The 14,770-nt window shown below is 42.9% G+C and overlaps 1 protein-coding gene across 1 annotated transcript in view; it reads left to right on the top strand.

Annotated features, from left to right (window-relative positions):
• Positions 1–903: 903 nt before the first annotated feature.
• ITM2B (integral membrane protein 2B) overlaps positions 904–14,770 on the top strand; it is a 56,115-nt gene continuing 42,248 nt past the window's right edge. The window contains exon 1 of the mRNA XM_009319959.1: positions 904–979. Within this exon, the coding sequence (XP_009318234.1) occupies positions 971–979 (9 nt within the window). The 5' untranslated portion in view covers positions 904–970. The remainder of the gene's footprint in view (positions 980–14,770) is intronic.

Raw genomic sequence — 14,770 nt, 5'->3', positions numbered from 1 at the left:
GACACAGAAAGTCATTCAGACCATGTCAGAGGGGCCGTCTCTTTCAGGACAAAGGGAAAGGCTGGGTGAAATGGGCTCGCACCCCAAACTTGCCCCGTGGGCTCATTGCATTAAGACTGAGTGGATAATTTGCTGAATAGACTTCTGAAACCCTTGCCCGTACAGAACAACAGAGCCTCTGTTTCCCCAGTGTTGGTTCCTCTGTTTCCTCAGTTCTTCAGTGCTTTTGGCCTTCTTTCCCCTAAGTAAACTTTTTTCATAGTTGTGTTGGTTTTGAGCCAGATCTGCTTCTTTAAAGCTCATGCCCCTCCTGAATAAGTAAGCAGTGTCACAGATTTTTTTCAGTAGTCTAAGAACATTTTAGGTTGTGTGGCCATGAATGTATCCTTCCATCCACAGTGAGACTGTTAGACATTTCAGAGCTCTTTCATTTCAGATTGTCTTTTCAATGGCATACGGAATGTATTATTCAGAACCTGTTAGCACAAGCAAAAATAGCTTATTTTATCCTGTTCAGTTGAATCTTGTTTCTTCCAGAATGGGTCTTTAAGTGATGATCTGCAGGGCAAACTGATTCCTGTAGACAGATCCATGAGCAGCTCAGCTGATCTAATAGTTCGCCAACGCTGAGAAGCTGAGATGTTGCTGACTCCTCATCTCCCAACTGCAGATTTTCACCCTCCCTTAGCTCCTCCTTGGTGTTTGCCATATGCTTCCATGAGCCACTTCAACTCAGTAACAAGACTGAGGAACATTTAATTTGGGAGGGGGTGTTCATTTCCTTCTGGGTTAGTGAGTGAAACCTAACCTCATCGTATGGAACCATGCCTTCAGAGCGTGGTTTTATGCTACAACTAATTTAGTATGACTAATGCTAATGCTGAAAAGTTCAGTCTTCTCCATCTCTCTCCAGCCATGTGTTCCGTCTCGCTCCCCCTTACATGAGGTCCAGTGACTGTGAGACTGCAGGATGAATCAGGTGAGCAAACGAGTTTTTCTGGTGGATTTGTTTTCTGTCCGATGAGCTTGTTGAAGCAGTTGACTTCAGGGCTAGCCATTGCTAGGTCACTAGACACAAGGGAATACGTGGCCAGGGGAGGGAATGAGGGATGCTACACTTATTCCTAGTTAAGTGAAATTCAGGCCTAGGATTCTTCTGGTGCAAAGCCTTTTCTTCCAATGTACTATTGTGATTTCTTAATTCCTGGTGTTCCTACTTTACTTGTCATGAACTAGAGGATCACTTTGGAACTTGGAAGTTGAGCTGTAGAGAACCTCATCTAAGAAATCCAAAGCAGATAAGTGTTTCAGTTTCAGTCTGTATCTTTTCCAGGCTACAGTGCTTTTCAGCGGTCTTCTTATTTATATGTTCCAGACACTAAACATCAAGTGTTCAGTTGGTAAGTGTTCAGTATACCACACCTTCAAATAATAATGGAAAATACTGACTACAGAAGATATGTAACTCCTGAAGGCTCTCAGGTGTCTGACCATGTGTAATAAAACATTGCAAACAGTACAAATAAAAGGCAGGAGGATAAGCAAGGAGAGCAAGTAGGAAAAAGGACAGAACAAATACTCACTTCCACTTCCCCTAGATAATGTAAAAATAAAATCCTTTCTGTCAAATATCAACTAAAATAGAAATCAACCATCTTGAGCACTGCTTGGAAGGATGCCACAGCTGTACTTTGGCCTGTGGAGATGAGAATAATCATCCTTTATTTGTCAAGCTGTCTTTACACCATTAATATTTTTAAATGCCTCTGATAAATCATCCATTTCTTATTGCTATTTAAAAAGAAATCTTTATTTCCTTGCTCACTTACGTTGGATAGCGATTTTAGACCGATGAGATGAGAAAGGGGAAAAAAAAGGTGGTTTTGCTTAGCCGGTGTAATTCTAGAATAGGTTAAAGATGAGGTAAAAATAGATAATACTATGAGGCAAAGCTTTTTTTTTTTTTGTGGAAGGAGTGTGAAACACTAGTACATATGGCCAAAACTAGAGTTTGGTACGCCATTCCAGAGTGTTCCAGCACAAAATTAGCTCTGCTTTGAGCTATATTAAACCTGAGTTACACGATTTCTGCTGGTGTAGATTTGGGCACAGAGCCCTCAAGACAGGAAGTCACCCAGGCAGAAAGCAGTCGTGGCTTTCAGTCTGCTGGAGGGCTTGTTGGGACCGGTGCTGCCTGTGAAGTAGGAGGTGTTGAGTGGGAGAGAGAATCAAAACTGGCCCTGGATAGTGAGGGGAGGAAAAAACAAAACCAAAAACAAATAATAGAATGTCCTTTGAAAAGGGAAAGCTTGTTTGACAGCTTGGCCACTAGAGATATTCACAATCCTGCCAAGTGTTCCCAGGAATAAAGGAAAATTTTGGGGCAATTAAATATGAGATCTTTTCCCTCACCAAGCTAAAAGTTAACGCTGACTACTTCATGAAATAAAACATCCAATTAGGGATAATGAGACTCCTGGGGTAACCCCCCAACACATATTAATTTTGAGTCTTCATTAAGCTAGATTTGTTTATTTGGAAAAAAATCTTATTTTCCTTGTGGCTCCTTCTGTAACCTGTTTACCAAACTACTGGGACACCCACACAAGTTCTATAGAAGCCAGGCTGAAATTTAGAGTTGTTTACTTCCCCTCACAAAAAAATCTGAGGGCAGCAATGACAGCAGCAGTCCCTGCTCTCCCACATACTGAATTCCAGCTAGGCTGATAGGAGCTGTAACTTAGGATGAAGCTCTTCCCACACCTCCCTCATCCTTTTATTGTGCCCCATTGCCTGTTAAAGATAAAGCTGTCATCTCTTCCCATTTAGACTAGGTCACCTGTCTTTTAACTGGGGGAGTTCGTCTTCTGATCTCCAAGATGCCACTCAGATTTTCACCTGCTTCACAGTAATGCAACTTCCAGACAGGTTTTCAAATGCCTGCAACTGACATCAGCTTCTGCCCATGAGATTCAGAAAGAGCAGAACACCAGCCAGAAATAGAGGTAGCTGGCTTAAATTAGCTGTGAGGACTGAGTTCTAGGGTGAAGAAAAAAAGGAAGATTTATTTAGAAACCTACAAGAGCAAAAACGAAAAAAGTGGTTTCTCTCCTAGCAGTTGGAGATGGGTAGAGGTAAAACTTGTGAAAGATGAGTCTTGCGAGAAGCCAGGCAAGCTTTTATTGGCAGCTGAGAAAACAGTATGATAAACTATTCCAAAAGCAATTACAGAATGACTTGTACTCAGCAGCCAAATAGGATCCCATGGGAGATTCTGAAATCTAACAAACTACTAATAACACTGGTTCCATGTGAAATGAGGGGAGAGTTCATAGCTGTTAAGCCTGGGAAAGACTATTACAATCAGTAGTAGTCTGTTCCCTGTGAAGCAGGCCATACAATTACATGCATGGATGCACAGTCCTTCAGGACTGTGCCATTGATTTGGACATTAACATACCACACAGAAAGGGACCCCGCTCTTCATTTAAGTGCTGGCAGATTTATTATGCCTGTAGATGAGTTGTTCAAGGGTAGCGGTAGGACCAGGTGAGAAGTTATTTCCACAGTTTTGATCATCTACAAACATAGATACTGAAAGCACATTGAATAGTCATTCTTCATTAGTGACTTACGTGGATGCTTTCGGGTGGCCAAGGGAGGCCTTTAGAGAGTCGCCTCATCTGCTTCCAAAATGGATGAAGCCATTCAGCAGCATTGTCAATGCAGAATCAGAGACCGCATCTCAAATTCACACCAAACCTCCCTCCAGTAGACAAATCCTCACTACAGTTCATATTTACTCATGTCATGTCTCCTTTTTAGCTCAAACTGCGACATAGTATTGACATGAGGTCATCAGAAGCCGTGCAGTCTTATCATGCCACCTTGTGCTAGATAGGTGGCAGTCAATGAAAATAATCTGCCAAGAGTTCATACATAATTAAAATAAATGTACCACTGATATCCAGGGCATTTTGAAATGATCCTGGGTGTTTTTCCTGTTTAATCGAAGCTTCTTGTGCCAGGAATTCTCTCTTGTGCCTTGTAAGGACACAGAATCTTGCTCAGATCCAAGCTGCTTGTCGGAATTTCATACGTTATATATATGGCAACGCTAGCATTGGAAGATGCTTCGTGAAGAGCCGCTTTGTAGGCATGAGCTTGGGCACATAAAGCATATATGCAAAATGCACTGTGGAATACAGATTAAGAAAAGCAACCAGCACAATCTGTCACGTTTTTACAGACCCTGAAAAGTGTCATGACAGGAGAATAATTTACATGTTGTTGTTTCTCTTAACCTCACCAAATTTCTTTCATCATCCCTCACCTGCCCTGCCCCCACCCCAGTAAAAGATACAGTCATTACAATAGGAGGGAAGGTGGCCAGGCTGGGATCGCATGTAATTCGTGTCCCCAGGTGCTTCACAAATCAGATTATCTGTAATAAAGTTGGCAATGAAAAGGATGCCGTAGCAGTGAGTTACAGGCATTTGCAGGTACTGCGGCAAGGAGTTCACCCCAGGGAACCCTTTTACTCAGTCGTCTGCTTCTTCCCTCACAGTATCCCTTGTGCTTCTAATTCTCCCTTGTCTCTGATTTTGTTCTGGTTACTCAGGGCCTGAGTCATACACCTTGAAATAACAGTCACCCCCATTTCCAAATGCAAGCCTCAAAGGCACATGAACAATCATGGTACTTCAAGAAATGAAGGTTCAATTTTGCCAAGGGTTGACCTTGTGAAGTGCTGAGCTTTTTTGCCCTCAGTTCAATAGCACGTCTCTCCCTGTGTTTAGCTTTAAGCTTTGGACTCGTTGCTTGCAATTAAGCACATATTTAAGCTCTTTGGTAGACTGTGGCCTGAGTGTACAGCACCTGGCAGATTCCAGTCTTGCAGGACAGAGCACTCGGGGACGCATTTGTGCTAGGGCTGCACAAGTACATTTATTCTAGATGCTGATAACTCTGCCAAGTGCTTCCATATACCCTGCCTTCCAAGCCGTGACATTTTGTCCTGTAAAATACAGTACAGTTCTACTGTTCCTGGAGCATTTCCACAAGCATGGAATTGCATCCAGCATGGATGCAGGCAGGATGCTTATAGAATTGTGGGCAGTTGTATCGACTAACTGGGTTCCTTCTCATAGGACCACTCCACTGTCACAGGAGAGTATCCTTCCACATTCACCCAACAGCTCAAACTCCCTACATGACCAGTATAGATTAAGATGTTAGTGCTGCAGATGGCACTATACTGTACTCTCCCTGCCAGCGCTGACTGTACCTTTCTGTTACGTGCAGCTGCAAGCAAAATCAAAGAATCTCACGGGGTACGTCTAAACTCCAGAACCCAGGAGTGCCTCCATGGTAGTCCCGAGCCCAGACACATGTCTCTGGTATGTCAGGGTGAGCCTTGGGTGTGCACCAACCTATCCTTTTGCCTCACCCACTTCTTCACACCTTTGTTTTGTGGGGAAGAAACTCAGGCCAAAAGACAACCATGACACATTCTTCCAGACCCCCAAGCGAGGAACATACTGTCGGGTATTCCAGGTCTGCATTCTGCATGTAGCCACATGCCCTGTGCTGTTTTAGGGACTTAAGGCCTTCTCTTTCTGTTAACTCACACCACCTGTCTTGGAATACAGTTTTTAAAATTTTTTTTTCATGAAACATAGGTATTTCATAAACAAGCTTGCTTTTGTCTCTGTGAAAAGGCTATCCTGTCCCTATGGGATTTCTACTTCTCTCAGGCTATCAGATGCCTTGCAAAGGTGTCCCTTGCTCATTAGGGACCCACATAAAACTCCCGACTTGTGAATTCACATGTGTCTTTGGTTCCACCATCTTCCCAGAAAAACAGTTGTCTCTCTCTCATGAAAACACACAATCCAGGTACCAAGGTGTGGCCTCACAAGAGAGCCACACTCTCCTTCTCACCCAGCTCCTCTTCCTGGCCTGAACACAGGGGCCAAGAAAACAAGACATGCAGAATTTGAAGGAGGGAATAGAGCTTTTATAAGTAGTAGCCTAATGCTACAGAGTTTTGTAAACAAGAGGAGGACTCAATACAGGTTTTTAAGATTATTTATGCAAGGAAATAATACAGAAATCCTGTTCTGACATAAGCAGTTAGAAAAAGGTTTCAGCGTGGATAAATCCTTCCCTTAAAACTTAAAAATCTTTAAACCTTATAACTTTTGCAGAGAGACTTTAGTTTTGCTTTTTCACATGATTTTAGTGTCAGTCTGTTACAGTCCTCATGCAAGTATTTGCTGTTAATCCCATGTGCCCGATTACCTCAAGGCTTGTTTTTATCAAAACAAAATGCTGTGGTTTGTTTCAACACCTGAACATCAGAGATAGGTTAGCTGGAGAAGCCCTGCAATGTCCCTAGTTCCAGACTGACCTCTGGCAATCCTACCTCCTGGTGGAATAACAACACCATGTGTTCACTTCCAAACACCTGACATGCGCTAATTTTCCAGAAGTAGCAGTATGTAGGAAGGGCATATAACCCTCAGTCAAAGCCCATTGCCTCTATCTTTTGGAGAGATGACAAACTTCTATTAACAGAAGGAGAACTGAAACAAGTCCTTTCCAATTTGAAGTTTCACACATTTACAGGAATATGCTAACCAAAGTTTGCTGAAAATAAAATGGAAAGTGATGCGGAAGCTAAAGTAACTTCACGTGCTATATTCAAAGCCAGACTGTGAATGGATTTCTTGAAGTATTAAATTTTAACTGTAAAAACACTGTCAGAATGCATCACATATGATCACAGAAAGACATTACAGACTGCAGTGAGATGAATATCTGTGATGGGAAAAACAACCCAACTGGCATGTAGAGGAATGCTTGAAGCCTCCTTTGTTATGACTACAGTAAAAATACACATCTATTTTCCTAGAGTAACAAAGCGTTCATTCTCTCTCCTGCTTGGAGCTGTGGGCATTTACAGCGTGTTACTAGCAACTGCACAAATGTCTTGTGTTTTGAAAAATCAAAGGAATTAGTGAGTAAGGAGAATTAATACCTTCCCTATAGCCCTGCCCCTGGATTTGCTTATGCGTTTTGCTTTAAGGAGTCACTGGATAAAAAAGTGTAATCTATGCTGGAATCAAGGACTGGCACCCAAGACCTCCATCTCTCAGGGGAGCACCTCTATAATTAAGGTACAGCGTTGGGCTTCCTATTATTGCTTGTGCTTTTCCTGGCTTTGTGATTCCTCAGTGCTTTTTTGTCCAGTGGTCTCTACCGTGGGAGGGAAGGCTCATGCAGCTTAGCCTCCAAGCTCTGGCGTAAGAAGCTCCCCTTTGAGAAGAAGGGAGCTGCAGGTTTGAACACCATCCCTCTGAGGAGAACCCCAGAGGGATCTCCTTTACTTTCCCCAGAGGGAATCTCTTTTTACTTTGGGTGGATATTCAAACCATTACGTATTTCTCCTTGGAGGCCATTTTTCAGCAAGACACATTTGTTCCCCAGGGCAAGAGCTAGTTACCTAAATCTAGAAGCAAATGAAAGGAAGGAGGGCTCAAAATATGTTCCAGTCTCACACATGCAGAAGTCTAAATCTGAGAAGAGGAAGAATCTCAGCTCTCCTCTGCCTTCTCGTTTCCCACTGGCTGGTTTCAACAGATGCTGCTGTCCCTTATTCAGAGGTTTTTTTGCGAGGAAAAGCATGCACCCCTGCCTAACTCCCTCTGTTCCTGGAAGGGGAGAGAGATGCCTAAATCAAGCTCATGAATTACAATCCTTGAGTACCTGCCTAGAGATAAAATACTCAGCCTGAGTCCCTTGTGAATCGTCCCCCTTTGTTCCTAGTGCCTAAGCTTGAAAACATGCTTACCATGCATATTAAAAAACTAAAAGGTTGTTAAAAAGGCAAAGTATCTTCCTCTCCTTCGTTTATGCCATCAGCTAAATGTTTGTACCCGTTCTTTTGCATGAGATGGACTTGTGCAGTGGTCTGATTCAGAAAACAGATTCCTGAGGAAACAAACCACTTTCTGACAGGTTAGATTCTAGCTAGATCAGCTCCCTGAGCTTGGTTTGTCTTCTGGTTCCACTGGCACCAATGCCATGCAAGACACGAGGCCAAAACGTGCGGGAAAGGAAGAAATGTGTGGGTGAGGAGGGAGGGGAATCAGGCAGCAGTAGCCCAAATTCAGAGCAGCTTATGCTGTGTTAGAATCATACTCCAAGGTACGGTTTGGGCTGTTATATGCCCAGTGGGTTGCCATCATCCATACCTCCTGTAAAATAAATCTGTCTGAACTGCATACTGAGTCCCAAAATAGATTAGATATCACCCACTGTAGGGTTTTGTGATTAAAAAAAAAAAAAAAGACTTGGCAATGAGCAAGGCCCAAGGGTGGGGTTTCATGTGATGCTGAATGCAATTTAACAGCTTGCTGCTGCTGAAAGGGGGCTGCGCATCTTTTTTTCTCCTGCATTTCCTCTCCCACAGTCACATGCCATTAATGCTTGCCTTGCACCAGCTCCAGCATTCATCTTGCACTTAGTTTGTGAGTGGGTCAGTTTGTCTTGCTAACGGCATCGGAAAACAAAGCCAGCAAAAAAGTGAGTGCTCTACTGGGCTTAGGAGCTGAGTCAGCTTTCTTGGTCACCTGGCTTGGTCAGATGAGCACCACACCGAGCGATTCCAAGGAAGGGGCAGGAGGCCTCGCTGGGAGCAGGAGGGTGCAGGGGAAGGCGGGAGCAGGATCACAGCCTGTTGGCAGCACCAAGCTGCTAAGTTGGCTCAGTTTCCTGCCAAATTGCAGCCCAGCTCTTCTTGGACTTTGCTATCCAAAGCACATTATTAAATGCATGCAACTCCTGCGTCGGAGCCCTGCCAAACTTTTACTGCTACGCATTATGGGCCAGATGAATTTGCAGATCCTTGTAGATTCAAGGACCAGCTTTGTTCTTGGCTCTTGCTGGCAGCTCAGGCAAGTTGTGGAACAGTGGTGCAATGTGCTTCCCCTCCAGGAAATTCTGCTTGCTAGGGGAGCAATCTAATTACGTGCTTGAAGCTTTTGCAGAATCTGTAATGCTAGCCCCCTGGAGGGGAGCTGCAGTAATCCAGATGCTAGGCAACAATAGTAGGAAATGCTGTGATGAAGCCTGCATTCAGTAGGGAAGAATGTCACTTAAATGACAAAATACCTACTTGAGAACTTCCTCTCTTTGAGCAGCAGTCTAGCGATTCCTTTGTTAAGAGAGTTGACATTTTGTTCGCCATCAGATCATAGTTTTTACAGGCAGCTGTCATAATGGGCCCAGCCCCTCTCTGCTGGCATTTATAAGCCATGAGATTCACAGATCTGTTTCATAGGTCACAGCTCCAGCCCTTCCCTGTTCCCCAAACAAAAGTGATTTCAGTTGGCCAATAGTCAGGCACAAAGGAGACCTCTTTCGCCCCTGAGGAGCAGCACAATCCAGTTTGAGTGATTACAATCTGCAAAGTCATCCACCTTCCTCGGACAGAAAAACAATCAACTCTGCCCCTGAACTGAGACACCCAGGCAACAGGATCCACTCAGAGCAGTTGAGACCCACAGATTTCGGAGAAGCTGTGGTGGAGACATGGGAACCTTTCTTCCCCTACCACACATGCGCAACATGAGGTTTCCAACATCCTTCACACTGAAGTCAACTGGCCCCAGTGAAATTCCTCTGTGCAGTATATATGCTGAGTTCCTACCAACAGCATCTTTTGCTGGGCTATTGTTGAGTATATAACGGAGCCATAGGAACCCTGGACTCCAGATTATTCCTCACAGAATCATTCAACTTCTGTGTTTTCAGGCTGCCAAGATCTGGAAAGAGATGTGTGCACTTCCTGACAGAATTTGGGAAGCACATGTGTTTCAGTAACGTGGCCAGGGATTTCTGAAGAGGAGGTGTCCTGAGTTTCTTGGCAGGGGTGAAAGAAGCAGGTCTGAGTCACCGGTGGTGCAGGAGAGCTTCTGTATTTTCATTCAGGATGGTGGTTGCATTTTCTGCTTTTCCACACTTACGCCACAGTGTGCATGGTCTTTGCACCCCATTTCAGGATCTAGTTGTGCAAAGGAAGATGATTTGTTGTGGCTGCATTCAGTGCCTGGTGTGGAGCCTACTTTCTGCAAACTTGCTTGAGTTGGGCTTGCAGCATGAGTCTTCAGATATGTTTAGCATTAAAATGTGGTTAACTCGGTTTCTAGCCCAGCTGAACTTTTACAATTAAGGAAGACATTGTGCAGCGAGATCAGACTTTTGTGTTTATTTATTTATAGCTTCTATGGAAATTACAATGATGCAGTCATGCTCTGAGCGTATGTGTGCTCTTGTCTGTCTGTCTGTCCTCCCTTTGCAAATAACTCCTGGCCATTTTCAGCCCAGTTTCACTTAAAGCTAGTGGTTTCAAACATACTGGTTCCCTACGTATTTCCTGAAAACAGTTGAATATAGCAGAGGGAAAGCCTACAGCCTTATATGGAAGAAAATGTATACCATCAACACAAGCCATGTTAGGTATAAAAGAATCTACACAGGGGAACAATATGATATGTCCCAACCTCATGGAAAGTTTTAATCAGAGGTGACACCACCAGAGGATCCCACCATCAGATGAAAATGAGTTGGAAACCAGGTTTCATTTGCTGTGTGGCATATGGAAATACTTGATTACTTAGGAGAGTAAAAAATAAATACTAATTTTGTCTCCCACTCTTGCCTGCTTGCTTGCTTTGCTTCCTTTTCTGCAGGCCTGTATTATAGAACCAGATCCTGTGTGACCAGGAAGTGAGTGTTGATAACTATGGATGGAGTGCTTAATTTTAAGAGAATCTTCATGAAACATATCCTCTGAATTTGAACAAGGAAGATTTTACTTCTCATACTCTTGTACATCTTTTCCTTAACCCCACACTGGTTAGGTCTTAGCAGGTCTCTGCACGTTTGGTGTCCATCACTGAAACTATAAAATATACTATCCCCATAGATGAATTAAAAGGCTTTATTGGAGAAAAACACAATAAAACTGTGCTAGCTTTAAAATTCTGGTGAGCTTCTAGCTACTGCTACTTTCAACAATCCACACATCTCCTATCTTGTGGTGAGGACCCTACCTTCCCAAAACTGAATGATTCATACTGCCAATTTTCTGAAGCAGGACATAGTAAAGTACTAACAGAAATACAATATAAATTTCAGTTGCCAAAAGAAATAAACTAAATGTTTTTATGTGCATTCCTGATGGCTTTTACTGTCTCTCTTTGTCTCAGCCACAATATGTCAAACCCTTAAGTACTCAAGTAACTCTACACATATAAATAGCCACCAGATCTTCTCAAGTGTTTGGAGGTCTGTGGCTTCACAGAACAAATACATACGAGTATGCAGAGACTGATGTTATAATAATTACTAATCATATTGTAGTTTTACATATATAGTACAACATACTAGCACTATACATTCATTATTATGAGTTATTCTGTTGACTTCAGCACATTTATTCATGTTAGTAGACAAATGCACTGCCCTCTCTATACTGGTGAAGTAAACAGTGAACATTCCTTGGAACTGGAAGTTGAGCATCCAAACCATTAGACTGGAGAAGGATCCCTGGCAAGGGATCCTGTCAGAAGGATCTTCTGACACTTGACCTAGGGTGTGCAACCCTTACCCACACAGTTCCTAGATGCTGTGTGGTAATCAGTCAGGGACCATTTGCAATAAACAATTTGGAAGCAGCCACCCTGTTTTGGTAGATAAGAGAGTTTAACAAAATGGGTAGTCACAGTGGGCCTCAGTGGGATCATGAGCACATGTAATTTACTAGCACAAGCATAGCCTTAGTGTCTTGCAATTACTGACATGGATACAGCTAATGTGAATTTGTGAGTTTACAGCATAGAAAGAATCTCCTTTAAAGTCTGACTAATTAGTTGCTACTCTTGCTTATCCATTTTGTTCTTTTAAAGATGGTTTTAACATCAGTTCCTCCTTCACCTTTGAGGCCCAGCTGTCAGCATTTCCCGTTTCCACAGCTCAGCCTTAAACTAAGGTAGACTCCTTATGCTCCCCTAAGTAGCAGTGATGTCAGCAAGTATTGCAGAAGCAATGCAGAGCCGGAAAGAAAGGCCTGAACTCATCTTTGGCAGATTTAAAAGCCTGTCATCTCTCAGTGCAAGAACAAGCCTGTGTAAGAGAGGATTAGCTCAGAATGCATTTTACATTAAAATTCAGACACTGTCATGGGAAAAAGAGGCTTTTCTTCCTCCTCCCCCCCCAAAGGAAAACATTCCAATGCATATTTTGATCATTGTTTATTCTGCTTCTGATAAAAGTCTATGGAAGAAGAGTAAAAATAATAAAATACTGTTAAAAAAGGTCAAAACTTGAGTAATTGAGAAGTCAATATATTGTTTTTCTTAGTCATAGATGCATATTAGTCATCAGTTTTAAACATGTTAAAACCTGCTATTTAGTTCTCAATTACTTTTCATTCCCTTTCCTTATTGATATTTTTTTATATTGTCAAAGCATCTAGAGGCCTATGCCTGACTGAGGACTAGGGTCCTCATTTTGCTCACACAAAGAACTTATGTTTGATGGGTTTATCTTTCTTTCAAATTGCTTGTTCAACTATGGTTATTACTCAAATGATGCAATATTAGGAATATATACTTACAATTACCATGGACAGATGGTCTTGAATCAGTTCACTGTGTTTTAATAAATTACATGCTTTAATTAACAGAAATCTCAGCCAGACATTTACCTATCAATTTTCCATAGGCTTCCTTTGCCCCTTTAATTGTAACAGCAGCCATTTAACATTTAGGTGTGCAGAATATCTATATTAACACAACCTTTCATTGATAATTTTGAAGCCACCTGCGAATCAAGTGCTTACAGACAAATAATTATTCTCTCGGTGCACTCGTCTGATCATGAAAAGAGCTGACGTTGTCAGCATTCCTTGCTTTGCTCTCAGTATTATTCCTGTTTTACAGAGGAGGGCAGTAAGAAACACAGTTTAAGCCCTAATTTTTGAAAGCTGTTATCAGGCAACTTGCACCCTCTGGGTGTGTGCAAAACTGTGGGACCAGAGACTTTTCAGTTCCCAAAATGTACCCTGGCCACACTGTAACTGCATATGGGGATAAGATTCTGATGTACAGTTTTTTCCCCTTCCTGCATCCCGGTTTCCACTGGAAGGAAATTCAGGTGTATGGGAAAAGAAGGATCTACAGTGTGCTCCAACTGGTCTCCATCTGGACAGGCACAGGATCACAACAGGAGTGAGGACAGGGAAGGGGAAGGACAGAGGAGGGACACCATGAAACCCATAGTACCCCACACATTGCCTGTTACCAACTGTAGTAGAGATGTAGGGTGAAAAACTCCCATTAGCGCTGGGGTCCAGATAAAGGAACTTCCTGGCAAATATGGGACTAGGGCCCTTTTTTTTTGCCTCAGGGCTTTAATCTTATTCCAGAATCATTATTTCCCTCATTTCTGTTTGTTTGCTGCTACAGAACCACTCTGGATACTATGATATTACATATTCATATTACAGTTGCAAAATAATACCCTGTGCAATTTAAACTCTCCTTTTTAGAAAGCAACTTGTGATAGTAAATCTGAGAAACCAACAAATTTCCTTCCTATGATCAGTTCATCTATAATCTCTCTCTACAGCCACATTTTTCCTGTCCCTGATACTCACCTATAGATCACAGTTTTTTTCAGTTTGTATTTCCGTTATTACTCTTCATCTATGAGAAGAATTTCAGTTTCCCTGCAGCAGACTGAGACTGGCATTTTTTCTGGGATGTTTCAAGGGGAGCTAATTTACATGAGGAAATTGCTTCAAGGTGATCCATCTGGGACAATCAAAAAGCTTGCATACTCTGTATGTGCTATGTAGACATATTTTGTTATTTCTTTTGCACTTCACGCATCACACCTGGCTCACAAGCATCTCCCCACCGTAACCAGTCTTTGCCCTTTTCATAGTAAGTGGGCAATAAACACGTGGTTGCCAATCGTGGCATCCCAAGAAAACTGGGAGGGAAAAGTCCATCCAAGCTTAATCAACAGCTGCAGAATAAAAGGGGCTCCCATAGGTCAAGGCTGGCTTCCAGCTCTGAGGGGAGAAGTGCTAAGGGACAAAACCGAGTCCCTTCTTTGCCTGGAGATACTGTGAAGGGACTGCTCAGAATGTCCTTCCTTCCTGCACAAGGTTAAATTTTTTTCTAAGAAGAAAACCTGTTTATTTTCTGCCATGTCCCAAGTTGGAAATGCAAAATGCTTCATTTACCACAGAGCCACTCAGCATCAAGTCAATGGGTGCCATGCAAGAACTTGAACAGGCAGTACAAAGGAACTCCAGCCAGTAAGACAGCTTCATTGGGGGCCCAACTTAAATACCTCTAAGCAAACGCACGTAGCATGGGGAATAAACAAGAGGAGTCAGAGACGTGCGCACACCTGCAGGGCTACGACCTTATTGGCATCATGGAGACATGGTGGGATGACTGCTATGATAGGAGTGTTGGGATGGAGGGATACAGGCTCTAAATCCTGTGGGTCAGGATTAAAGGGAGGGCAGGGATAGGTGACATTACAGTGGGGGTCTGCTACAGGCCACCTGACCAGGAAGACCGAGCGGATGAGGCCCTCTATACACAGATAGGAGCAGCATCATGCTCACAAGCCCCGGTCCTCATGGGGGACTTCAACCACCCCGACATCTGTTGGAGGGACAACA

This window comes from Pygoscelis adeliae, unplaced genomic scaffold (genome assembly GCF_000699105.1).
Source record: "Pygoscelis adeliae isolate BGI_AS28 unplaced genomic scaffold, ASM69910v1 Scaffold32, whole genome shotgun sequence".
Lineage (NCBI taxonomy): Eukaryota > Metazoa > Chordata > Aves > Sphenisciformes > Spheniscidae > Pygoscelis > Pygoscelis adeliae.
Note: the sequence above shows the minus strand (reverse complement) of the source record. Positions and strands in the feature narration are given on the sequence as shown.